This window comes from Geotrypetes seraphini, chromosome 9 (assembly GCF_902459505.1).
Source record: "Geotrypetes seraphini chromosome 9, aGeoSer1.1, whole genome shotgun sequence".
Taxonomy (NCBI): domain Eukaryota; kingdom Metazoa; phylum Chordata; class Amphibia; order Gymnophiona; family Dermophiidae; genus Geotrypetes; species Geotrypetes seraphini.
In genome coordinates, this window is record NC_047092.1 from 170,045,437 (window position 1) to 170,072,642 (window position 27,206).

The window sequence follows — 27,206 nt, forward strand, 5'->3', positions numbered from 1 at the left end:
TATGGGAGGAGAACAGCCTGAACAATTATCCTAAAACTAACCTGACTTAAAACAGATCTAATTGTTGTTGTCTTAATCTACAGAAGATTTTTTTTTTTAAACCAAGGAATCAATGTGAGATTCAAAGGCTAGGTAGGAGTCCAGAATGATGCCCACAACTTTGGATGTTTTCTCAATCAACACCAAGTCTGATGTGGTAAGGAATTATACGGTAATCTCCAAACCAAGGTACCTTGGTCTTCAGTTTACTAAGTTTGAGGAAGTTCTTCTGCGTCTATGTACTCAAGTCTTCCATAATCCTTGCTAAGTACTCTAATGTATCATAAAAAGATTCTTTAGCTAGACAGAGGAGGAAAATATTGCCTGCGTACAAAAATGTATGAACTTGGGGAATGTCAAATCTCTTACCCAGGGTTCTTAAATATACGTTTAACAGGAGAGGCACATCATGAAGGCAATCAGCCGGCACCAGCGTCTCTCCTCTCCACGTATCTTCCCTGCCCGCACCCCCCACCCCCCCATTGGCGGCTCAGGGCCCATCTGGAGGGTTTTCGCACATGCACAAACGTCAATGTGATTATGTCATTTCTTCGACGTCCGCACACTTCCAGATGCCTCAAGCCATGGCCACTACGTTTAGTGTGCCATGGCTCAACAAAGTTTGCGAGACACTGCGCTAAACCTATCTAGCCCACTACAGGAAAATCAGCATATGAGATCTCAGCGCTGGCTTCTCTTTTTAAATTGCAGTGGAAATAGTGATGCACAGAACTAGCCAATCATTAGGCCAGACTAGGAGGCTGCCTAGAGCAGCTGCAGTCAAAACAAAATAGGTCCTGACATCCAAACAGACTCAAAGAACTATCAACACATGCTTTAACCTGCATTTTCATAGGATGTTTGTATGATGATCATGATTGTTGAGTTTAATTATCAGAATCTTGAGGGCTGCAGGCTAGGGACTGAAAGTTAAGGGGGGGTGGGAGGGGTGCTATACATTGAAAGTTTGTCCAGATGTCAATTTCCTATTTTAGGCCAGGGGACTGTGGCCCTGCAACTGCTCCAAGCACTCCTCCACTGCCTGGAGGAGAATACTCCGCCTCCTCTACTTCCAGGATCAATAAAATATACACATTTCCTCCAAATAAGGACACTGCCTGTAGGGTAATTCACGTGCTGTTTATAATGTAATGTAATGTAATTTATTTCTTATATACCGCTACATCCGTTAGGTTCTAAGCGGTTTGAAGAAAATCATTTTTCCTTCCTGTTTTGTTTGATTTTCTTACACAACATCCCTTTGTCAAAACAATAGACTGTAAGTATGAAAAAAGTACAAGAGTGAGCTGGATAAGGAGCTACACATGCAATGATATGCACCTTATCCTCATGTGCAGTAACCTTATTATATTATTGCATTCTACATTTTTCTACTGTAGTTAAATTTAAATGGCATTTTTGATTGGCAAAATTTATCCCCCATTGCAGGCTGAATAGGGTCTAGGACGATTCATTGCGGCCATTTCAGCGCTGAATCATCCCAAGAAATGTCCTGTGCTGAAGGCTCCTACCCTGTTGAATTGCTCGTGGCAACCTAGTTGCAGGCTGAATATTTGAACAGCAAGATACGACCTTCCTCTCTCTCTGCACCTCTGCTCGTTGTCCCGCACACAGAATCCCCCTCCTCCCAGAAGTATGACGAGGCTCCAGGTTCAAAGAGAAGTTTTGAGTGCATGGCTGCATCCCCTTGCTAAATACGGATGTCCCCCCCAAAAAAAATTCTACCCTCCCCCCCTCTGTGCAATCCGGCACCTCTGCCCACCAACAATACCGCAGAGTTCCTTCTCCACTACTCTGTCCCCTCTTGAAATTGGATTTGAAATGTCCTGCGATGAACTGGCTGTGATGAATCATTCCATTCCAGGCTGAATATGTGAAACTCAGCTGAGTCAGGAGGCAACACTTGGAGAAGCAACTACATGATTTCATCAGCTAGGTACTTTAATTGTTCTCATACAGTGACATGGGGACACTGTGTAAGAAAATCAAACAAAAAGCAGGAGAAAAGACTGTAACAGCACATGAATAATCCATCAGGTACTAAAGTGCTTGTATGATCGCCCCTGAAAGTAGTTCACACATACCTGGTTTCATAAGGCTTACAGGGATAGACTTAAAGATTTTAATATGTATACTTTGGAGGAAAGGTGAGAGATATGATAGAAAGATTTAGATACCAAGCATGAGTCAAGACTCCTTCAATTGAAAGGAGTCTCCGGAGTGGAGGACAAAGAATGAGGTTAACGCGGCAGAGAGAATTCACTTGCGGACAAGGCCGAAGCAGCCTGTTTAGAGTGCTGCTGGCCCGATGCTGATTTGGAGGGAGGTACCGATATGTAGGGCTCGCTCAAGGTCGGCGGTTTGGATGGGAAGGATGGCTGTGCGGTGGCAGGGGGCGGCAGCGTTCTGCTGCACAAGGGCGAGAAGGCAAGGGTTCTGCTGCACAGGGAGATGGGAGGGACATAAAGATCCTGCAGGGGGAAGGCACAAGGGGATGGGTGAGAGGGGAGGAAAGATGCTGCACATGTGGGGGAAAGGAAAGAGGAAGAATTGGGGTGAAGGAGAGGAAGGGAGAGATGATCAAAAATAAGACCTAGTGTGTTTTTTGGGCCCAAAATTAATATAAGACAGTCTTATTTTGGGGGAAACACGGTAGATGTGTGGAATAGTCTCCCAGTATAGGTGGTGGAGACAAAGACAGTCTGAATTCAAGAAAGCGTGGGACAGGCATATGGGACCTCTTAGGGAGAAGAGGAGATAATGGATGCTGCGGATGGGCAGACTGGATGGGCCAGTTGGCCTTTATCTGCGGTCATATTACTATGTGGTCATCTGAAGATAATATTCCCAAACGGTGCTTTTCCATATGTGAGGTTTATGCCTAACAATCTCGCAAATTTACCGCTGGTGCTCCCATTAATATTGTGTTTCCCTGAAAATAAAACCTATCCTGAAAATATGCCCTACCCCCAAAAAAAGCTCTAGTCTTGGGATTCGCCGGTGGTTCCCCTTCCCTTCCTCTCATCCCTTGTGCAGCAGATCCCTTAAGCGAGCACCGCCACCCCCCCCCCAAGCATCCGCCGCACAGCCGAACCCCCATCCTTCCCTCCCTCCCATCTGAACCCCACCGACCGCAAGCGAGCCCTAGTACATACCTCCCTAAGCAGCGTCGGGCTGGCAGCACTCTAAACAGGCTGCTTTGGCCTTGTCCACCCGTGAATTCACTCTGCCACGTTACTGATGATCAGTAACGTAGCAGAGTGAAATCACGGGTGGACAAGGCCAAAGCAGCCTGTTTAGAGTGCTGCCAGCCCGACGCTGCTTAGGGAGGTATGTAGGACTCGCTCTCGGTCGGCGGGGTTCAGATGGGAGGGAGGGAAGGATGGGGGTTCAGTTGCAGGTGCTCACTCAAGGGTTCTGTTGCACAAGGGATGGGAGGAAAGGGAAGCTGGGCAAGGGTAGGAGTGAAGGGCCACTACTCGGACTGGAGGAGGGTCACAAGTGGTGTTCCGCAGGGGTTGGTACTCGGACTGCTGATGTTCAATGTATTTATAAATGATCTAGAAACAGGGACGAAGTGTGAAGTAATAAAATTCACAGACAACACCAAATTATTTAGTGGAGTTAGGACTAAAGAGTACTGCAAAGATTTACAAAGGGACCTGAACAAACTAGGAGAGTGGGCGACGAGATGGCAGATGAAGTTTAATGTAAAAAATGTAAAGTCTTGCACGTGGGAAACAGAAAACTGAAGTACAGCTATACGATGGGAGGGCTGGTAATGGGTGAAAGCACCTAAGAAAAGGACTTAGGGGTAATAGTGGACAAGACAATGAAGCCATCGGCACAGTGTGCAGCGGCCTCTAAGACGGCAAATAGAATGCTAGGTATTATCAAGAAAGGTATTACAACCAGAACGAAAGAAGTTATCCTGCCGTTGTATCGGGCAATGGTGCGCCCCCATCTGGAGTACTGTGTCCAATATTGGTTGCCGTACCTTAAGAAGGATATGGTGACACTCGAGAGGGTTCAGAAAAGAGCGACACGATTGATAAAAGGTATGGAAAATCTTTCATATGCTGAAAGATTGGAGAAACTGGGGCTCTTTTCCCTAGAGAAGCGGAGATTTAGAGGGGACATGATAGAGACATAGAGAAAGTGAAGAGAGACAGATTCTTAAAACTCTCGAAAACTACAAGAACCGAGAGGGCATTCGGAAAAATTGAGAGGGGACAGATTCAGAACCAAGTTCTTCTTCACCCAAAGGGTGGTGGACATCTGGAATGCGCTTCCGGAGGGTATAATAGGACAGAGTACGGTATTGGGGGTTCAAGAAGGGATTAGATAACTTCCTGAAGGAAAAGGGGATAGAAGGGTATAGACAGAGGATTACTATTCAGGTTCTGGACCTGATGGGCCGTCGCGTGAGCGGACTGCTGGGCGTGATGGACCTCTGGTCTGACCCAGCAGAGGCACTGCTTATGTTCTTGCTGCTACAAGGGATGGGCTGAAGGGAAAGAGGAAGAATTGGGGGTGAAGGGAGAGATGATCATGTATAAACCCCAAAAATAAGACCTAGTGCGTTTCCTGGGCCAAAAATTAATATAAGACGCTAAATAGCTAAGAAATAGCTAAATAACTAAGAAGAAAAAAAAAATAATTAAATTGAATCAGGTTGGGCAGACTGGATGGACCATTCGGGTCTTTATCTGCCGTCATCTACTATGTTACTATGTACTTGCGCTGAGGCGCCGTATGCCAACTTCCGTCATGCATATTAATTGCGGAGATCCTGGAAAACTAGACTGACTGGCGTCCTATAGGGGGAAAAAAAATTCAGAACGGGGGAAGTCAGGCCCGTCTGCCGCCGCTTTCACCTTCAAAAAGGACTCGGGGCGCTTCCCCCGTCCGACTCACACAGAGCCAGCGCGCCCGAAGCAAAACAAGCCCCCCCTCTCGCGAACCTCCTCTTCGGCGCGCGCACCTCTCGCGAGCACCGCCTGCGGCCGCCTCCACGTCACACACAGACAGACGGGGACAACATGGCGGAGCGGAGGAGACACAAGAAGAGGCTCCAGGTGAGGCGCGCTTCCCCGTCGCCCCCACCCCGAACCTCGCTTTCTCCTCCCTCGCCCTTCGCCGCGCTCGTCGGGAGAGTGTTGAAAGGGCGCCTAGGCAGCTTGGAAACGTGGCTGGAGAGCCACGGACTCGGGGAGGGAGGAGGAGGATGTCGGAGCGGTGGGAGGGAGAGGCGGGGGTCGGGCGAGGATTAAGCAGAAGCTGTGAAGGGTGGGCAGCTCCGGCGTCTTCGCTCAGCGCCAGGGTGGGAGAGCTGAGGTGTGGGAGGGAGCCTAGGCCGCGGCGGGATTCCCCTGCTCCCCCCCCCCTCCGGCCGGATGCTGCCCCCGTCAGATAACGGAACGTTGTGGTACAGGGAGGGAGATGCTGTTAACGCAGCCCAAGTCTTCCCGAGAGGAAAGATCGCTTCATGCTGGAATGCATCTGGATCTTAAGAGGGAGTTTTGTTAGAGCTAGGTATTTGGTTTGGACCGTGCCTGTAAAAAGCCACGTGTTATTTGTGCAGCACTTATATTCGAGAATCAATCGCCATACTTAACGCTGAAGTATTTAGAGAAGAAAATCGGATATATCTTATTTCATGCGTTCAAATTTAGACCCCTCTGATATGATAAGTCCGTATTTTCTAAGTCGCCGAGTTAAAGACCTGAACAATAGTAATAAATTACTTTACGTTTCTGGAGGACATAGGATGATCATCCTGACATGAGAACTGGTTTTACCTACCAGGACTACAAGTGTGCACAGAATTAGATTAGAAGCTTCCTTCCTTAATTAAAAAAAAACCCAACAATAAACAAACCTTACTATGTTTTTGTGAACTAGCCAACAGTTTCGTTTCTTCTTAATCTATGACTTTTAGGATGCCAACTTTAGTCAGTATTGATATAACTGACAATACAACTAATTGTTCCTGCCCATTGCTACTCATATTGTGAATTTTTAGAGCAACTATCCAGAAGTTTCCCAAGTGTAACTGTACTGTGGCTTTAAGGCCCAGATTCACTAAAGATACTCAGTCGCAGTTGGCCAATTCTCTGGCCGATTTTCAAACAGCAATTGATTCACTATCTTGCTTGCATGCAAATGATTTGCACGCAAACTGAGCAATTTTTTTTCTAAATATTTATTAAATGGTCACAGATATTTTGCGTGTATTACACTTGCAAAATATCTGCCCAATCCTCCCTTCTCCCCAAACCCCCCAAAAATGGCAGGATGGATGCCATTGCCGCCACCACTGAAATGATATGGCAGGAGGGATGCCCACTTCATCCTGCTGTCGGTTGGCCGACTGGCCTCACCCCCACGTGGTGCGGTGCGGTCAGCCAGGCCGCCCCCCCTTCCTTATGGAGGAGCCTGTCCCAATCGGACCTCTCTCTAAGGAAGAACCTGATTGGCTCAGGTGCTTCAGGCCCCTCCCAAGGGAGGAGCCCAAGGTGCTTGAGCCAATCAGGGCATTGCAGCGGGATTAGACCGGAGGAGCAGGAGGGTTTGACGGGGCACCCCTCATGCTCCTATCTTAAAGGTATGGGGGGGGGGTGACAGGGCGGTGGCCTGGTTGACCCGACTGCGGTGGGGGGGGCCAGGGCAGGAGGGAGTGGGCATCCCTCCTGCTATATCATTTTGGCAGCTGCAATGGCAGGAGGGAGTCGGTATCCCTCCTGCCATATCATTTCTGCGGCAGCGGAAATGGCAGGGGGGAGATGGCATCTGTGCCATTTTAAAAAAAAAACAACCAACCAGGCAGACTAAGAAGTTTAGAACAGTCAGGTTTTAGAATCGTAAAACCCGATGCAAAACAGCCAAGCAAATGTTAGTGAATCAATCACTTGGCTATTTTGCATGGGGTTTTACAAATTTGCATGGCCGGATTGGGAAATGGGCGATTGAGGGGGAAAACACATGGTGGGGTAGTTTTGTGAATTGGTTCGGATAGCAGCGATCACGATCGCTGACTTTAGTGAATCGGGCCCTAAGTGTTGAAGTTTATTGACTAAAGTCACCATCTTAGTACATGATCAGTACTAAAAATATTAGGGATCCTTTTATTAAGCTGCCTGTGGTAAGTTCCAAATCTGCATGCGCTACCAGTGTGCTAAAAACATATTTTTATATTTTTGATGGAGGGGTTGCAGAGAGTAGGCATTCCTGTGCTAATTGGTGTGTTTGATTATTATGTGCTAATTGGTTAGTGCAGCATTACCAAGTGATCTTTTACTGCCTAAAAATAGGTGTTGTAAGTGCTCCTATGGTAATGTTTTTAATTGCCACAACTAAAGGCAAAATTACTCATAGCCATTAATAGAAGAAATAGAAAATTAGATCATTTTCACTGCAGCCAGAAAATGTCCTAATGTGTTAAGCCCACTTTTTACTACAGCTTAGCAAGAGGATTATGAAATATTACAAGAGGATCTTGCGAGACTAGGAGATTGGGCATCAAAATGGCAAATGATGATAATATGAGCAAGTACAAAGTGATGTATCTGGGAAAGAGGAACCTAGACAATAGCTACAATATATGATGCAGGGTTCCACATTAGAAGTCACTGTCCAGGAAAAGAATCTTGGTGTCATTGTTGAAGGTGTTGAAATCCTCAGCTCAGTGTGCAGTGGCGGTTAAGAAAGGAAATAGAATGTTAGGAATTATCAGGTAAAGAATGGAAAATAATAATAATAATTGATTTTTATATACTGCCTGACCAGCAGTTCATAGCGGTTTACACAATAGGTACTCAGCATACAATATATTAATATCATACATAATAAAATTCTAAGTAACTAATACAAACATTAAAACTAATAAATAAGGAAAACACCATAAGTATAGATAAAAAAAAGTATAGATAAAAAGATTAAAAGTACATTATAACTACATGATAATATAAAAATCAATAGTGTATATTATATTGTTTAAATAAGTGGGTTTTAAGATCTTTTTGAAATTGATAGTAAGAAATGGAGAAACAAGAAAATTCAAACATGAATTCATTAATCCTGCTTGGAATGCTAAGGTCCTATCTAAAATTTTTTTGTAATGACATGCATTTGCTGAAGGAAAATAAAACCAGAAAAACAATCAAATTGAATGCTCCTTAAATCACCAACTCTAACATGCAACCAGGTACTACAGTGCAATAGGAAAAATGCCACAGATATTCTTAAGAAAGTGGGAAAAAGACCTCAGCGTCACAGTAGGATATTGTAATCCTCCGGACATAGCAGCTTCAAAAGATATTTTGAAGGTGCAGACACATCCTCTGTCTCAAAAACTCCACATTTTACTATCATTCATTGCTTGAGTCAAACTAGTAGTCATATTATGTAATCTCATTATAAATAGTATCAAATCGTCTCAAAAACTCAAAGAAAAGAAAGAAAAACTTATCTGCAGCAGGAATTTCTTCCACATGTTCTGTGGGCAGGATATAGCAAAGAGGTGTTTACTCCGAGTCCAAATGTCTTCAAAGTAAATGCATTAACGGACCCTCTTCTTCAGCAAACTTCCGACAGGGCCCCTGTTTCGCTACTTTAAGCTTCGTCAGGGGAATCAGCTTCAGCTTGAGCTAATAGCTTCTAGAGGGTCCGTTAATGCCATGTCCAGAGAATTACAATATTTTATATCCTACTGTGACGCTGAGGTCTTTTCTCCACTTTCTTAAGAATATCTGTGACATTTTTCCTATTGCACTGTGGTACCTGAATGGAAAATAAAACCAACCAGATCTACGAATATTTTTCTTAGAAATAAAAAAACTAAAATGAGAAACAAGGAAAGCTGATGCTAAGCCAAATAAAACTTTAAAACAAATGCATCCAAATTTAAATAGCACTCTAGCCTCTGAAACGGTAGCCAGTGAAGCTTTTGATAATATACACTGATATGATTGTGTTTTTTCAGATTAAAAATCAAACAAATAGCTGTATTTTGTATGATTTTTAGTCGGCTAGTAGTTATTTTATACGATCCTAGATAAATAACATTACAATAATCAATAATGAAAGGATTGAAGATTGAACTAGGATTTTAAATGATATAAAATCAAAATATTTCCTAATAGTACGCAGTTTCCAGAGGACAATAAAACATCTCTTAGCCAGAGAATCGGTATGGGCCTTAAAAGATAAGGACCAATCTAAAATACCCCTAAAATTTTCAGCGTAGGAGATATCGAATAAGATTGACCGTTTAGAAGTAAAGTTGTTTCAGTAATTTTTTCATTAGGACTAGCTAGAAAGAATTTTGATTTGCCCGGATTTAATTTCAATCTAAATGTAGATGTCCAAATTTCCACTTGTGTATGAATAAAAGCTATATAAGTTAACACTTCTGAAGTGAGTTCGGTTAGAGGGATGAGTATTGAAATGTCATCTGCGTAAACATAAAATTTTACCTGTAAACTATGTAATAAATAACATAAAGGTGCTAGGTAAACAGTAAATAAAGTTGGAGAAAGTGGTGAACCCTGAGGAACTCCACTTTCATTTATCCATCTGGTAGAGTATTGACCAGCACTAACTACTGGTAAGACCTAGTTTTCAAAAACCCTTGAAACCAATTCCATACCCTACCTGAAATTCCGATGGAATCCAAGCATGCTAGTATATTCTTCCCCAGGGGACCCTCGGTCACAAGGGGGCACCCGCTCAAACTCAGAGGAGGGAAATTTAATGGTGACACCAGGAAGTATTTCTTCACAGAAAGGGTAGTAGATCACTGGAACAAACTTCCGGTGCAGGTGGTCAAGGCCACCAGCATGCTCGACTTTAAGAATAAATGGGACATCCACGTGGGATCCCTACGGGGGTTGAGCTAAGGAACTGGGTCATTAGCACTCAGACTTGATGGGGTGGGTCAGAAGAGTAGGCAGACTTGATGGGCTGTAGCCCTTTTCTGCCGTCATCTTTCTATGTTTCTATGTAATATATCATAGTCAACTAAGTCAAAAGCACGACTCAAATCCAGTCAGGGCTGTGGAGTCGGTAGAAAAATGTTCCGACTCCTCAGTTTTTTGTACTTCAGACTCTGACTCCGACTCCAGGTACCTGAAATTTCCTCCGACTCCTCGATTCCGACTCCACAGCACTGGTTAATTTTCAGATCGTTAAAATGGAATGTCAAGTTGAGAGAAATGAGCATTTTCGACACCACCTTCTTTTTGCTTTTAATCAAGGTTCTAAGGCCGCAGAAGCTGCTCGCAACATTTGTGCTGTGTATATAGTGGGTGCTATAGCTGAAAGAATCGCTCGTGATTGGTATGCCAACTTCAAAAATGGAGTCGGTAGATAAATGTTCCGACTCCTCAGTTTTTTGTACTTCTAACTCCGACTCCGACTCCAGGTACCCAAAATTTCCTCCGACTTCTTGACTCCGACTCCACAGCCCTGAATCCAGTTGTAGAATAATTGCGCTTGAACCTGATTTGAATAGGCTACGGATATGATCTACTATTGAAGCTATATAACTAGTGCTATATCCTGAGCGGAAGCCAGATTGAAAATTGTGTAAAATTTCAAATTTATCTAAATAATTCACTAATTGCACATTTACTAAACCTTCAATCACTTTTGTAAATAAGGGAATAGAAGCAACTGGTCTGAAATTGGATGTATTAGTTATAGTTTCTTTCGTATCCTTTATAATAGGGGTGATTAAAATCTGACCAATCTCACTTGGAAACGACTCAGCCACTGATAATGATACAATCCAGTCAAAAAGTTTTGATTTTAAAGTGAGCGGAGCATTTCTCATTACAATTGGAGGACAATCATCAAGTTGGCAATTTTTTTTTGTATACTTAGAAAATAAGGTACAAAACATTGCCCAATCGGAAAAGTTGAATTGGGACCAGAACATATCTGCCCTGATTCACTCATTTGATTGGGATGAAAAGAATTCAAAATTTGCATACAAAGTTGAATCTGTGTGAGTTCTTAAATTATGCATCTTAGCTTCAAAGTATTGTAAAGCCTCTGCTGATGGTGGACATTGATATTGTTTTAGATTCTGTATTAAAGAGATTATTAACTAATTTAAATAACTCTTTACTATTTATTTGGGGTTTTCCTACTTTCTGAGCAAAAATGAGAATGTTATAATGCCTTTTTTATTGCTCCGAGGTGCAGCCACACCTCGAAAACTATGTGCAGTTCTGGTCACTGCATCTCAAAAAAGACATAGTAAAAATACAAAAGGTACAGAGAAGGGTAACGAAAATGATAACAGGGATGGGATGACTTCTGTTTGAGGAAAGGCTAAAATAGCTAGCTTGGAGAAGAAATAGCTCAGGGGACAAATGAAAGAGGTCTATAAAATACTGAATGGATTAAATGGGCAGATGTGAATTGCTTGTTTATTCTGGATTAGGGGGCATGCAATGAAGCTACTAAGTAGTAGATTTAAAACAAACTGGAGAAAATATTTCTTCATGCAACATATAATTAAACTCTGGAATTTGTTGCCAGAGAAAGTGGTGAAAGCAATTAACAGGATTTTAAAAACAAACTTCCTAAAAATCCATACGTCATTATTAAGATGGACTTGAGAAATCCACAGCCTATTCCTAGGATAAGCAGCATAAAATCTGTTTTACTCTAGGTTGGCCACTATTGGAAAAAAGATACTGGACTTGATGGACCTTTGGCCTGTCCCAGTATGGCAATTCTTATGTTATGATTAGGGCTAGTGAAAAGGGAGGCCCTGACATCCTTAAATAATAGACATACTATTGAATGATGTCATTTTTTCAAAGAATCATCCTGTAGGCATTTACCAGAGCTACCAAAACCAAAGGAGTCCAACAAAGGAATTACCCACGAAAGAGTAACACACCAAGGAGAAGTGAGATTGGACAATGGACCTCCAATGAAGAGCCAGGAGAATGAATACAGTAAGTAAAACTTTTTGTGAAGTCCATAAAAGTTCAGACCTGATACGGCACCATATTGTGGTATACAACACGCCTGCTTCAAGGGTTACAAACACTCTAAAAAAATAATATAAAAACACAAAAACAAACATAAATATATGAACCAATTACCATCATAAATATTACTGGTAACAAAAACATAAACATGTTTCTGCGAGAAAACACATACCCCCTCTTTTATTAAGATGCGCTAACTGAATTAGCGTGCACTAAACACTAACACGTCCATAGACTAACATGCACACGTTAGCATTTAGCATGTGCTAATCGGTTAGCGCACCTTAGTAAAAGAGGGCTGTAATTGTGTCATTGAAAGTTAAAAAATAATAAATCACCAAAATAAAAATGAAAAATAAGACAAAAAAAAATTCAATATATAAAAAAGTGATAAACAACTGACCTAGGCACAAAAGTCAAGCAGGAAACTGATCAAACTTGTGGATCTAAAAAATCTAAATACAAAAAATAAAATCAATGCATATAACAGATATAAAAGGATAACGGATATGATAGTGAATATAGCACAATGATGGCTATATAATATAATATTTATCTAAAAGAATTAATAATCTTGCCTTCAAAAATCTGAAAGAGAAGTTAAATTAAAATTGGGAGCGGCTCCTTTTATGAAGCCGCATTAGGCTTTTTTATCGCCGACGTCGGCAGTATTGGCTCCGAATTCGTATGAGCATTGGAGCTAATACTGCTGTGGCTGACGATAAAGCCTAATGCAGTTTTGTAAGAGGGGGGGTGGGTTAGACAGCAAGCATTGCAAATATACAACTACTTTAGGCAACAGATATGTGTAAAAATAAATGCTAGAATCTTGTTTTGAAATGCATGAAAATATTTTTTTTATTTTAATGTTAATCAGCAAGGCTAGCTAGCACTGAAAAACAAAAATAAATTGTAAGAAAGGATGTGTAAATTATTGCATCATTTTCACAAAAAGCACTACATTAGAAATAACTGACAAAATCAAAGAACTGTAAAGAAATTATAAGACAGCACTAAACGTGTTGTAAAAAAAAAAGAAAACAAAAGAATACAAACTGCACCATCAGAAGTCGGATCACACAGTCAAGAAAAACCCATACTGATAAAAGCTGCTACCGCATTTTAAAAAAGTACGTGAATCAAAGTATCAATTGGCTCAAAACATTTCAATAAAAGACAATAAAATTGTATGAGTTTCAAGTAACATTTATTGTTCTATTTTCTATTATGTTGGGCATGTCTTTTTAAAACAATGCAGTGGCAGTTTTATGTAACTCAATGAAATTTTAAAAAAAATTGTAGCTGATCAAATTACTGGTTAAACAAAACATAGAAAATGACGGCAGAATAGGGCTACAGCCCACCAAGTCTGTCCACTCTAATGACCCACCCCCCCTAACTTCTTCCCCCAAGAGATGCCTATCCCATTTTCTCTTGAAATCTGGCATACTGCTGGCCTCAATCACCTGCAGTGGAAGTTCATTCCAATGATCAACCACCCTTTCGGTGAAAAAATACTTCCTGGTGTCGCCATGAAATTTCCCACCCCTGATTTTCAGCGGATGCCCTCTTGTGGCCTTGGGTCCTTTAAGGAAAAAGATATCAAGAAATTCATCCTAATTTCCTAACCCCCATTCTTTTCCCCTCTCTCCCCCTCCTAGTATCCTCCCTTCAAAATGGTTTTAGACCTAACGCCTTTAATTGTATTCCTCTTCCTGAAAACGTCCAGCTATCGTTTTGATGTATTAGGCCCAACGTCTTTAATTGTATTCCTCTTCCTGGAAATGTCCAGTTATCTTTTTGATGTAATCCGCTTAGAACTGCAAGGTACAGGCGGAATAGAAGTCATTAATGTAATGCAATGTAATATCATCTTCCACCTCGATACGGCCCGTGATATATTTGAACGTCTCAATCATGTCTCCTCTTTCTCTATGTTCCTAGAGTGAGTATAGCTGCAATTTACTCAGCCTTTCCTCGTAGGGGAGATCCTTGAGTCCCGAGACCGCCCTAGTGGCCTCCAAAAGTAAAATCACAAACTTAACTGGCTAGAAAAACTCATGTTGACGGGAAACACTAAAAAAAAACCTGCCACTGCATTAATTAATTTATTCAGTTTTCTATACTGTTTTCCCAGGAGAGCTCAGAACAATTTACATGAATTGAATCAGGTACTCAAGCTTTTTTCCCTGTCTGTCCCAGTAGGCTCACAATCTATTTAAAGTACATGGGTCAGTGGGGGGATTAAGTGACTTGCCCAGGGTCACAAGGAGCAGCATGGGTTTGAACACACATCCTTGTGGTGCTGAGGCTGTAGCTTTAATCACTGCACCACTATCTCCTCGTTGTTTTAAAAAGACATGCACAGCAAAATAGCAAATTAACAATAAATGTTACTTTGGCTCATACAAATTAAGGGCTCCTTTTACAAAGGTGCGCTAGTGTTTTTAGCGCGTGCTACCCGAAAAACTACCACCTGCTCAAGAGGAGGGGTAGGCTAACGTGCGCTATTCCGCGCATTAAGGCCCTAATGCATCTTCGTAAAAGGAGCCCTAAATTTAGATAAAAGTGTATGTAATGCAAATAGTAACATAAGGTGACGAAAAGTAACAGAAGAAGAGAAAATGTAAAATACTGACCTCACAAAGGAGTCCTTTTATTAAGGTGCACTAACCAAATTAATGCACACTAAAGATTAGTGTGTGCTAAATGCTAAGATGCCCATGGGAATATAATAAATCAGTTAGCTCACCTTAATATAAGGACCCCAAAATGAAGCTAAATTGCAAGTTCAGTGAGGAGAAAAAATTCCTGTTGACAGCACTGTTAAAGCTGCCACTACCTCATTTTAAGAAAATAGCTTGAGATGAAATGACGGTGAATGTCATAAATTTCAGCTTTAATCACATTCAGAAAAACAGCAGAGTGAAATAAAAGAAAAAAGAACTCTGCATTATGTACTGTGGAATTGCTAGAAAACATTATGTTTTAAATACCTTACCAATCAACTTGGTAAGATTATCAAACCAAACCAGAGCTGAACATATAAATTTATTTTGTATGAGCCGAAAAACATTTGTTGTTAATTTATTAGCTATTTTGTTGTTCAAGTCTTTTTAAAACAATGCAGTGGCAGTCGCGAGTGTTTCCTACATGAGTTTTTCTAGCCAGTTAGGTTTGTTATTTTACCATTGGAGATGAGGATAGTTTGCATTTTCCTATGACATTAATTTAATCAGTAATTTGGTCAGCTACATCATTTAAATATTTAATTGAGTTACATAGTCATCACTGTGCCACAGTTTTATTGTCTTTTTTACATAGATGTTTTGAGCCAATTGATATTTGTTTTGTGTGCTTTTTAAAACAAGGTACACTTCTCCTTCCGTGTTCGCGGTTTCAGCAATCGCAGTTTCAATTATTCACGGTTTTTAGCTTGCTGGCTCCTCCCCCCCAAATTACATCATCTTGCATAGAGAAATTGCTGATTCCAGGCACTTCCTTCACCGTATTTTGCCTCTCCTTCAGGAACAGGCCAGGTTCCCACCATGTTATTCGTGGTTTTACTATATTCACGATGATTTTTAATAGAAAACAGAATAACATATAAAAAAGTTATTTGTGTTTTTTCTGTATTTGCGGATCTGTTAATTCCCTATCACAGCAAATACGGAGGGAGAAGTATAGCATGTTTTGTCAGCATAGGTTTTTCTTGTGTGTTATCTGATTTTTGACAGTGAGATTTGTATTCTGTTTTTTACAACACCTTTAGTGCTGTTTGTCTCGTGAAACGTTTTACAGTTCTTCGATGTAGTGCTTTTCTGAAAATGGTATAATAGTTTACACATCCTTTGTTACACTTTTTAATATATTTTTTAGTTTTCACAGTACTTGCCCTGGTTAATGTTAAAATACATTTTTTTTAATTTTCATGCTTTTCAAACCAAGATTATAGCATTTATTTTGAAATGTATCTATCGTCTGTGGTGGTTGTGTAACTTAAGCAATGCTTGCTGTCTATCCTCTGCTTTTACAAAACCGTAGCACAGTTAGTGCTGGCTGTAGCAATAACAGCTCTGATGCTCATAGAATTCCTATGAGCATTGGAGCTGTTACCACCAGGGCTGGCGTTAAAAACCATGCTACAGTTTTGTAAAAGAGGGGTAACTGTTTTGGGTCCCGATTTTAGTTTAACTTATTTTTTAGACTTTTGAAGGCAAGATAATTCTTTTAGATAAATATATTATGTAGCCATTGCTGTGCTATATTCACAATCTTATCCATTATCTTTTTATATTATATCTTTTTTTGGTGGTTTTTTTTTTTGGTGTGTGTGTGTTTATACTTTTAGATCCACAAGTTTTGATCAGTTTCCTGCTTGTATTGGTGTTTTGTTTTGTGCCCAGGTCAGTTGTTTATAACCTTTATTATATATTCCATATATTGATATTTTATTGTCTGTCTTATCTTTCATTTTTATATTTATTATGGTGACTTTTAATTTTTAACTTTCAATGACACAAGTATATGTTTTTTCATAGAAGCATATTTTATGTTTTGGTTACCAGAAATATTTATGATGATAAAAATACAAAAACAAACAAACATACTCGTATATTTGTTTGTTTTTGTATTTTTATATTATTCTTTATAGCAGGGGTGTCCAACCTTTTGGCTTCCCTGGGCCGCATTGGCTGAAAAAAATGTTTCTGGGGCTGCACAAATGCTGCAGCAAGACAGAGGAGGGAGCCGGCAAGACGGTAAACACCCGGGGGCAGCAGAGGAAAACACTGCATCACCCTCGACTAGGGCCGCACAAAATACTTCACGGGGCCGCATGCAGCCCTTGGGCCACAGGTTGGACACCCCTTCTTTAGAGTGTTTGTGACCCCTGAGACAGGTGTGTTGTACCCTAAAACATGGTGTCGTGTCCTTTTTGTGGACTTCACACAATAAACAGTTTTACCTATTCATTTTACTGGTTCTTAATTGGAGGTCCATTGTCCAATCCCACTTCTCCTTGGTGTGGCATTTTACCAGAGCATCATTTTTAAGCTTTGACTATGTATCCCATTTACCTGTAGCCTAGTCATCTGTCTTTGGTACCTTTTTATAAAATCATATTCATGTTGTGATATCCAACTGTTTTTTTAAAGATTTTATTTCCATTTATAATCTACCTTTATCCAAGGCGAAGTACAAAAGAACATACATAGTCATAAAAACAAATAAATCATGTAATTGACCATAAACAATATACAAACATGAAATTATTCTAATTCAATTTGTCCCGTTTTTATCTGCAAAGATAAAACTGACATCATAACATCTAGGGTTTCTATTGTAGGTATTTGAGCTATAAAATTTAGATCTTTATTTTCCAATAAATTAGGGGTTCTTAAACTGTGATAGTTTTGTACTTTTAATCATTGTTTATGCTTCCATAGGTGCTATTTGCTTGGTACATTTTCCAATGAAATCAAATATTTGGTTGTATCACTTAGGTGATCCCTGCAGAAAAAGCATGAAAACTGAGTGGAGAGAATAGGAGTGGGTAGGGTCAAGAAGATACCAGGAGAAGTTATCTTTTTTTTTTTTTTCCTGGTGTTTATCTGGTAAATAATTGGGTGTTTTTTTTTGTTTGTTTTTTTGCCAGGTGGGAGGGAGTCTATTAGTGTTTTTTCAGTGTTTATTAGTTAAAACCTAAAATCAGAAGCTCTAATTATAAATCCCTAATGCCTGGATTCTCTAACTGGCGCTGATTTTTTTATGCACCAGAAGATGCCCAAACTCAGTAAAAATGCCATTTAAAGATGTTTTTAACTAAGTTTCAAGGCACCTATTGGTGTCTAAAAATTTGGCACATCATAGGTAGGCACCAGAAGTGTAGACCAGGAAAACCCTAGTCTATATTTCCGGTGCCTAGCTTTTCCGGAGGTGAGATTCTGTACCTGGCGCCGTCATATGATTGACATGCGATCGGCGGCTGCTGTCAGTGGCACCGCTTACAGAATCCGGGCCTAAAGCTATGTAAAATCAGTAATAAAACACCCCATTAGTTGATTAGACCTCGTGTTACTGTGTTCATTCCTCTTCAGAGGCCTAATATTTCTTTACATTCACCCTTGCCATATCTGAGTGCTAATTTAAGTAGAAAAGTAATGACTTGTTTGACAAGATTGTTTTATTTAGCTTTCTCTTGATACAAGAGTGCACAAAAGTGTGCAGGATATACAGTATTTGATAGTCACAGAAGTCTAATAGCACTACTAGATAGGAGTTCCCTGTTGTACTGTTTACAATGTGTGGCGGCCACCAAAAAATCAAACATGATGCTGGGAATTATTAAAAAAGAGATGGTTAACAAGACTAAGAATGTCATAATGCCCCTGCATCACTCCATGGTGGGACCTCATCTGGAATATTGCGTTCAATTCTGGTCTCCTTATCTCAAGAAAGATATAGTGGCGCTAGAAAAGGTTCAAAGAAAAGCAACCAAGATGATAAAGGGGATGGAACTCCTCTCGTATGAGGAAAAACTAAAAAGGTTAGGGCTCTTCAGGTTGGAAAAGAGATGGCTGAGGGGAGATGTGATTGAAGTCTACAAAATCCTGAGTGGAGTAGAACGGGTACAAGTGGATTGAATTTTCACTCCATCAAAAATTACAAAGACTAGGGGACACTCGATGAGGTTACAGGGAAATACTTTAAAAACCATTAGGAAGAATTTTTTTTTTTTTTTTCACTCAGAGAAATTAGGTCCTTACCTGCTAATTTTCTTTCTTTTAATCCCTCCAGACTGGTACAGACCATGCCCTGTCATTTTGTTTGGTGTTTTCGCAAAGAGTTCAGGTTTTTTCTGCAGAATTGGTTGTTTGAGGAGTTTAAAGAGCAGGGGTATTTGGTTCGGCTGGTGAACTGTGGGGCGTTTCTGAAAGGTTCCAGTTCTAATCATCATCCAACAGTGCTTTCCCTTTGTCTTCTCCTTGTAAGTGGAGAGTTGGGATGTTATTGTTTTTTTTTCCTTTCAGCCTTGCTGTTTTCTGCTTGGCTATTCGTTAAGATTGATTGTAATAGGGACTGCACAGGCCACTTGTACTGTAGCCAAAAGTCAATATATCAGTCTCCAACTGCTGGCAGAGGAGTGTAAACCCATCTGTATCTGTGCCAGTCTGGAGGGACGAAAAGAAAGAAAATTAGAAGGTAAGGACCAAATTTCTCCTTCCCAGTTCTTACTAACACCTTGGTTATGTGGGATGCAGACCTATTTGGGTATCTACAATTGACACACTGAGGTACATAATCAAAATGAAAATACATCTAAAAACCCGCCTAAATCAAAAAGACAGGTCGTTCAAGTACTGATAATCAAACAGGGTTTTAGACGTATCTAAAACCAGTTTAGGCTTGTTCACTGCCTCCGTGCGCCCAGAGGGATGTTTTTGGAGGAGTGGGTAGGGCAGGAAGTGGGCGGGATGTTGGCCAACCTAGACTTAGTCGAAAAGTTTAACAGGTTGCTTCGACGGAGCTTATACATTTTGACTTAGACTAAGTCAAAACAGGTATAAGTTCCAGATCGGGTCGCTGAATTGATCGTGGCTACGGATTAAGTTCTTACCTCGGTAATTTGGATTCTGTTAGGATACACAGGAGTCAATACTGTCCTCCATGTGTAGACTCATTTTGATTCACCTGGTTTCTGCCTTGGATGTTGCCAATGTCCATTTCGGACCCTTTGCTATTTTACCTAAGATAAAGACCTAAGACAAAGAACAGATGTATGTTGGGGGTTTCCCCCTTATCTCTCCCCTCCTGAGGGATCCCATAGTTCCTGCATGTTATCCTTAGCAGGTTGGATCTGAGTTACTCTTGAGAGTGTTTGTTGTTCTCTTTTTAATTATTAAATGTTTATTGATCATTTTCTAAGTTTCAGAGCAGAGTAGAATGTGTTTCTTGACGGGAAAGTTTCCTGTGTCGCTTTCATATGTTTCAGTGGAGTTTGATTACTTTAATACCAACTGAGGAGGGTGCTGTGCTCCACTGCAGAAGGAGAGGAGTCCTCAAGTTCTTAAAGAGATATCCTTTTGCAGTTTTGTGGGAAGTAGAATTCAGCAGCTCAAGTATTATCCTGTGTATATCAGGCCCCTGGTAAAACCTCCATTCCCTTCATAGGACATGGTTTTGCAGAGGCTCAGCCGAGCACTGTATGAGCCACTGAAGGAAGTATCCTTGATGGATCTGATTCTCAAAACGGTTTTTCTGGTGGCCATTATTCAAGGTCTTGGAGTTACAGGCTTCTTCTTGCAGAGAGCCTTTTCTTTCAATTTACTTAAGCTGGAGTCTCTTTGTGCACCCTTCCTTCCTTTCTGCCAAAGGCGGTTTCGGCATTTCATGTCAATCATGAAGTCAAGTTGCCAGTGTTCCAGTCCACAGGTTCCAAGAAAAAGGACTTCTTCTACCCCAATTGAAAATTGTAACTTTTATCCTTTCCTTCCCAATCTCACGTTTGTTTACGACATAAGAATATTGTTAAATGTGTACCTCTTTTATCTTACTATATTTTAGATTTGTACATCGCTTGGTGATTCTAATAGGCGATTTATCAAATTTTATTAATAAACGATAAACTTGACTGGATTCTGAAGAGGTTGGATTTTAAAAGGGTGCTTTTCCATTATCTTGGGGTCACCAACAAGTTCAGACTATCTTACCATCTTTTTGTGCTGACAAATCCAGCTAGATGCGGTGCACCAGCTTTCAAGGCCATGATTGCCAGATGGATCTGTAGGGCCATTTCGTCAGTATATGTTGTTTTTGAGAAGCAAACTCCTGTTTCTGTGAAGACTAGAAGTGTGGTATCCTGGGCAGAAGCTCGGGCGGTCTCCCCCAAGGAGGGGCTTGGTCTATTCTATATACATTTTCCAAGTTTTGCAGGGTGGATGTATCGATAAGGGAGGACTCTCTCTGCCTTTGGGACTTCAGTGTTACAAGCTGGTGCAATGGTCCCACCCTAGATTTCTGTGACTGCTTTTCTATGTCCCGCTCGTCCAGAAATTACATGTGTGCATCTGTTGCACTAGAAAAAGAGGTTAGGTTATTACCTTGCTAATATCTTTTCTAGTAGTTGGGTGTGTCATTCTGGACCCCCGCCCTGTTGTTTATTTCCTGCACCTGCCTACTGTCTCAGAATGTTCTTATCCAAACCTGCAGGTTGGATGCCAGTCAGACCTTAAGGTTATGAAGAGCAATCTATTACTAGAACACTTTTTGGGGGTTATTTTGAGCTCCATTAATGTTTTAGTTTGGCATGATTGTTCCGCTATTTTGCTTGTCCAATGTTTAACATGTTCTGCTCTGAAATTATAACACACTTGTTCGGGAAGTTTCCCCATACCCCTACTTCACATGTGCTTTTAGAAGGGGCTATTGCCTGCTTTAGAACTAGCTGTAGGGAGTAGCAGAGCCCTCTGTGAAGTAGGAGGGATTAAAAATCCAGAGTTGATTCCTTCTGCAGGGCCTGCGAGCACAGGGATATAACTCTCGTCCAGAATGACACACTTATGTACTAGAAAAGATATTAGCAAGGTAAGAACCTAAATCTCTCTTTATTTTCTTTTTTGTCACATTATGACATGCTGAGAGATCCTTTAGTATAATGCACAAATCTGCCTCTAAAAATTTTAGAAGGTTATTGAATCTGTAATATAAGTGTATGGTATATTACAATATATTCAAATCTATGTTGACTCTTATTTTGTTGTCTTTTTCTTCTTGTTTTTCCAGGAGGTTGGTGAGCCGACAAAAGATGAGAAGGCTATAGCCAAATACCTGCGTTTCAATTGTCCAACAAAATCCACCAACATGATGGGCCACAGAGTTGATTACTTTATTGGTAGGATTTACGGCAACAAATTGGTGTTTTATATGCTAAAGATGCAACTGGAATGGAAGAGTAGCCTAGTGTGTAGAGGCGCTGAACAAGTGAAACAGGGTTCAGATCCCACTTCTCCCACTGATGGTCCTTGGGCAAGTCACTTAGCTCTCTATTGCCTCAGGTACAATTTAGATTGTGAGCCCTCGGGGGGGGGGGGGGGGCAGAGAAATATCTACTGTACCTGATTTGAAAAGAAGAATGTTTAAATCTAAACTTTAGACCAATGTGTATATAACAGTACCATGATGGTGAAACATCAGATAGAGAATAAGCCCCAAGTGAAATACTGTTAATGGTTTTATAGAAATAATTCAGAGATGACTCTTTTTACCAAGCTGAAACCAGTGGACCAACATGTAAAGTCTTAAAAAGTATATCCCCAAATTCAAAACTACTTTAAGATCTAAAACAAATTCTACCCACTCTGACAAAGACCTTTTCTGTAACAAAGGTTATGATCAAAGTTGACTCTTCTTTACACCTATAGCACTATTTAAGCAGCAAGCAGCTTACATTCAAGATTGTAGTCCTGTCTTGCACAAATACCACATGATATTTGCCCACTAGATTTGGAATATATTTGGCTAATTTATCTGTTGTGATATTTTTTGCCAAAACTTTAGCATCAGCATTAAGCAGGGAGATAAGGCAATATGAATCTGGGTTTTTATCCAGATTGGAGGTCATACAAATTGGCTATCTATTTATCCTCTCAAATAAACTTTCCAGATCTATTACATCTTAATAGTCAGATAAATGTTCTACCGTCAGTAGCAATAAAGTTGTGTAAAAGTCTCATCTGAGACCATCTTGCTCCAGGGTCTTTTGGTACTTAAGTTGCTTTAGGGCATTCTTCACCGCCTACTGAAGATGTAGGCTGAGTGTCCTTTCACCAGCCATCAGCTAGTCTGAGCTCAGGGCAGGTTGTCGGGCTTACCGAGAGTTAGGTACTAGGCCAGCATTCTTCTCCTTTGGGAGGGGTAGACTCTGGTGCACCCCTCTCTCAAGGAAGTATTCTGTCACTTGATGGGACATACTCCCTATCACAGTGGGACAGATTACAAGGATAGAGGGGGTTATTTTTTTAGGAATAGGGCAGTTTGGAAAGTAGAGGGCAGTTGTGGAAAGTATTTAAACTTATGTTGTGGGGCAGTTTGGAAAGCGCTGGAAGAGGCAATTTGAAAGGAGGAATTTCCAAACTGCTCTGTTTCACTCTATGTAAGTTTATATGCTGCAGAAACTGGGACAGAGATGCATTGGGTTATGCGAGTTATCATTCTTTTATTTGTAGCAGGAGGATTATTTCTCTGGAATCCAAAGTACAATTTGGCCCATTTTTTGAACAAGTGTCTTTTCCCCCACACGTTAAGTTCCATCCCATTCTTTTAAATTATCAGTTATTTTCCCCCTGACAGATGGGTAGAGAGATATTCTGTATAATTTTTTCCAACTTCCATTGGGTTGGAAAGAATAAAAAGCAAAAGTACTAAAGCTGTTGACCTACAGTTGTGAACTCTGCAGAAGGGTGTCACTCAAATCACTCAACACCTCCTCTTCACCGGTGGAGAATAGCTCACTCTTCAGTTTTCCCTTCTGCAAGTGAACTGAGAAGGTGTGTTCTAGCCTACTTCCCTTTTGTTCTTTTTGGTATTTATGGCTGTCGGTTCTTTTTCCTGAGCTGCTTCGGTGCTCTGAGGGCCTCTTCGTGGACTTACTCTGCTGAGGAAAGGACGCAGTCCCATGAGGGTGGGCTGCTGCTCGCAGGCCAATCTCTTTGAGTACCTGCGGAGTCAGCTTGCTTTGTGGTTCATCAGGGGCTCAGGGTCTATTCCCCTGGGAGCTTGCTTGCCTGCCTGCTGATTTATCAGAGGTTTGAGCACAGGCTGTGGGGTCTCTCTGTAACAACCCTCTTTGGTATCAGGGAGCTGGTTGTGTATAATCTCTCCCCAGCACACTGCGTGGGTTTACAGGGTTCGGGGAGTCTGCGGTCAGGGTCCCTTTGACTGGCAGCCAGAAGATTTCTGATTTTTGGATTTGTTCTCAACAGAGACTGGTGTCTCAAGCTGCTGGTTCATCTGGGGTTCCTCAGTCAGGGCCCAGTTACCATGGATAATCCAGAGTGCTTTGGTCTTATGGCATGGCTCTTGAGTGTACTGCCCTAACTCGTAAGGGTTATTTGGAGATAGTCATTGCAACTCTCCTTAGCGCCAAGAAGCCTTCAATGTTTGTGGCTTATTCTAAAACCTTGTCAGGCACCAATTTCGGCAATCCTGGCATTTTTGCAAGCCGGACTAGAAAAAGGCTTATCAGTTGCATCTTTCAAAGTACAAGTAGCAGGCCTCTCGTGTTTTTGTCTATTGCATTTCTCAGAAAGTACAGTTAGCAGGTCTCTCATATATTTGGGCTCAAGGAGATAAGCAGTTGCTAATGTCTCATCCAGATGTCTCTAGCTTCTTGAGGAGGCCACTCAGATTGCATCCTCCTTTGTAATCGGTCTTTCCTGTCATGGGACCTTAATGTTTTCTGAAGGGCCTCTATCATGCTCTATACGAGCCTCTGCAAGACATGTCCCTTTTAGAACTTGCAGTCAGATTGCTTTTCTAGTGGCCACAGTATCAGCGAGGCGTATCTTGGAATTGCAGGTTCTTTCCTGCAGGGAACCTTTCCTCAGGATTACAGACGCTGGTGTTTCTCTTTGAATGATACCTTCCTTTCTACTGAAGGTGGTCTCAGCCTTTCATGCCAATCAAGAAATTTGTTTGCCCGCTTAAAATCGTAGGGTTCAGCTAAACAGGACAGGATTTTACAGAGGCTAGACATATGAAGAATCCTTCTTTACTTTCTGGAGAGGACCAGTGATTCCAGTCTCCCATCTTTTTGTGCTACCGTAATCAAGATGTGACAGGCCAACCTCTAAGGCTTCAACTGCCAGATGGATTCACATGGCCATTTCTTCTTCAAATATTGCCTGCGGAAAACTGGCACCTATTTTTTTATTACAACACATTCGACTAGAAGTGTTGCTGCTGCTTGGATGGAGTCGTGAACTGTTCTACCCAATGAAATCTGTAGATCAGCTACTCTCCATACCTTTACAAGATTCTACAGAGTAGATGTGGTGGTTTGAGAGAATGTCGCTTTTGTGCCTGGGTCCTGCGGGCAGGCTCATTTGACCCTCCCTAGATGTCTGGTACTGCTTTGGTATGTCAGCTTTAGTATTGAATCCTGTGTCTTTTTGCAACACAGTGGAAAATCAGGTTCTTATCTTGATAATTTTCTTTGTTAGAAGACAAGATTTTTTACAGCTCCGCCCTATACAAACTTCTGATTCACCTGTTTTCTGCTTCAGACTTTGTTGGTGTCCATCACATGTCTTCTTTTCCTGTTATTTGGATAAGTGAAAATAAAAAGAGGACAAAGAGATTGCAGCTTTTCCTTTTTATCCTTTGGGATCTTATAGGATAGTTCTCGTTGCATGTAGCAGGTTGGTTCCTGGATTCCCTTACGTTCAAGTTCATGTTAATTGTTGTTAATCATTGTTCTTTTGTCATCATTTACAGAGCAGAACAAATGCATATTGTCTCGGGAAGTTCCCTGTGCCCCTCCTTCTCTTTTCTTCTGTTTCAGTGGAGTTCAATTGCTTTGGTACTAACTAAAGAGAGAGCTATTCTCCACTGGTGTTGAGAGATTTGAATGATACCCTTCTGCAGAGTTCATGACTATAAGAGGACAACAGCTTTTCCACAGAATCCTATGTTTTCTAACAAAAAGATTGCCGAGGTAAGAACCTAATATTCCATTGAAAAGATCAGGCTGATTTGTATAGCTTCAAGTATAATTTTCCAGTGGGAGAATATTAAAATGAAAAGGAACATACATTTAAAACAAAAGTTTGCAGAAATCTTGATTTAGGCCTGGATGCACTAAACATAATCGCTAATACTGACTAGATTACTGTTGGCCAATTCTCTTTTCGATTGCAGAAGAGCGATCAATGTACCATAAAGATCGCATGCAAATGTTTCGCACAGAGGTTCGAGTCTCTCTTTAACAAATGATCAGTGTGTGAACAACTCTCACACATGCGCAAATCCGGCACAGGGAAGCCCGAGCAGCTGAGAGGCAGGAGAAGGCCCAAAAACAGCCTCCTGCCACTCAGCTGTTTGGGGAAGGAAACCTTTTTTTTTAAATGGACAGATGTTGTGCATGTTAGACACGCACATTATCTGCTTCATTAAAAAAAGAAAAAAAACCCTCCCCGACATCCCAGCACCGGGAACTAACCAACCCCCACCCCAAGCAGCGAAAATGACAGAAGGGATGCCCAATCCCTCCTGCCAAGCCATCTCCCCCAAGAAAAAATTGGCAGAAGTGATGCCCCCTTCCTGAACCATCCCCTACTCTCCCCCCTTCCTCCCGAAAAAAGGCAGGAGGGATGCTCACTCCCTCCTGCCACCAGATTCTCTCCTGAACACCCACCCCCCAATCCCCACCCTCACCCCGTACCTTTGGGAGCTGGATGGAAGCATAGTCTCTCCAGCTCTGGATTCTTTCCATCAAAAATGACAGGCCTTCCCCTCCCCGGTGCACCATGTGATGCAAGGGGAGGAGCCTAAGGGCCTGATTGGCTCAGACACTTAAGGCCCCTCCCCTTCGGAAGGGCCTAAGGCATCTGAGCCAATTAGGGCCTTAAACTCCTCCTCATGCATCATATGGTGCACCGGAGAGGGAAAGACCCGTCATTTTTGACAGGTAGGCCTCGGAGCCATGTTTCATTCCAGCTTCCAACATCTACCAAAGGTACAAGGGAGTGGGGATGGTGTTTGGGGGAGCATCCAGTTGCAAGAGGGAGTGAGCATCCCTCCTGTCTTTTTTTTTCCGGAAGGAAGGGGGGAGGGTAGGGGATGGTTTGATTAGGAGGGGGAGGCCTCCGTTGGCAGGAGGGAGTAGGCATCCCTCCTGCCAATTTTCTCTCTTGGGGGAGAGGATTCCCAATGCCGCATTCGTCGGGGAAAACCGCCATTGGCAGTGAGGGACTTTTTAAAAAAAATTTTTAATGGGACAGATATTTTGTGTGTGTAGCCCTTAGTATTAACACATACTATTGAAGATTGACTAAGTCAATTTTTAAAAGTTTTACATTAGTTAGTTCAGGTTTAGCCACATAAAAGCATGGTTTGAAAATTGCTTCCCATCAGTGTATA

At 41.4% G+C, this 27,206-nt stretch overlaps 1 protein-coding gene across 2 annotated transcripts in view; it reads left to right on the plus strand.

The window, feature by feature from the left end:
- Positions 1 to 4,924: 4,924 nt before the first annotated feature.
- SEC62 (SEC62 homolog, preprotein translocation factor) overlaps positions 4,925 to 27,206 on the plus strand; it is a 43,830-nt gene continuing 21,548 nt past the window's right edge. The window contains exons 1-3 of one of the 2 annotated variants that reach the window (XM_033958381.1): positions 4,926 to 5,138; positions 11,895 to 12,032; positions 21,852 to 21,960. In XM_033958381.1, the coding sequence (XP_033814272.1) occupies positions 12,024 to 12,032; positions 21,852 to 21,960 (118 nt within the window). In that variant the 5' untranslated portion in view covers positions 4,926 to 5,138; positions 11,895 to 12,023. Of the gene's footprint in view, positions 5,139 to 11,894; positions 12,033 to 21,851; positions 21,961 to 27,206 lie in introns of both variants that reach the window. The other variant, XM_033958380.1, reaches the window with a different exon arrangement.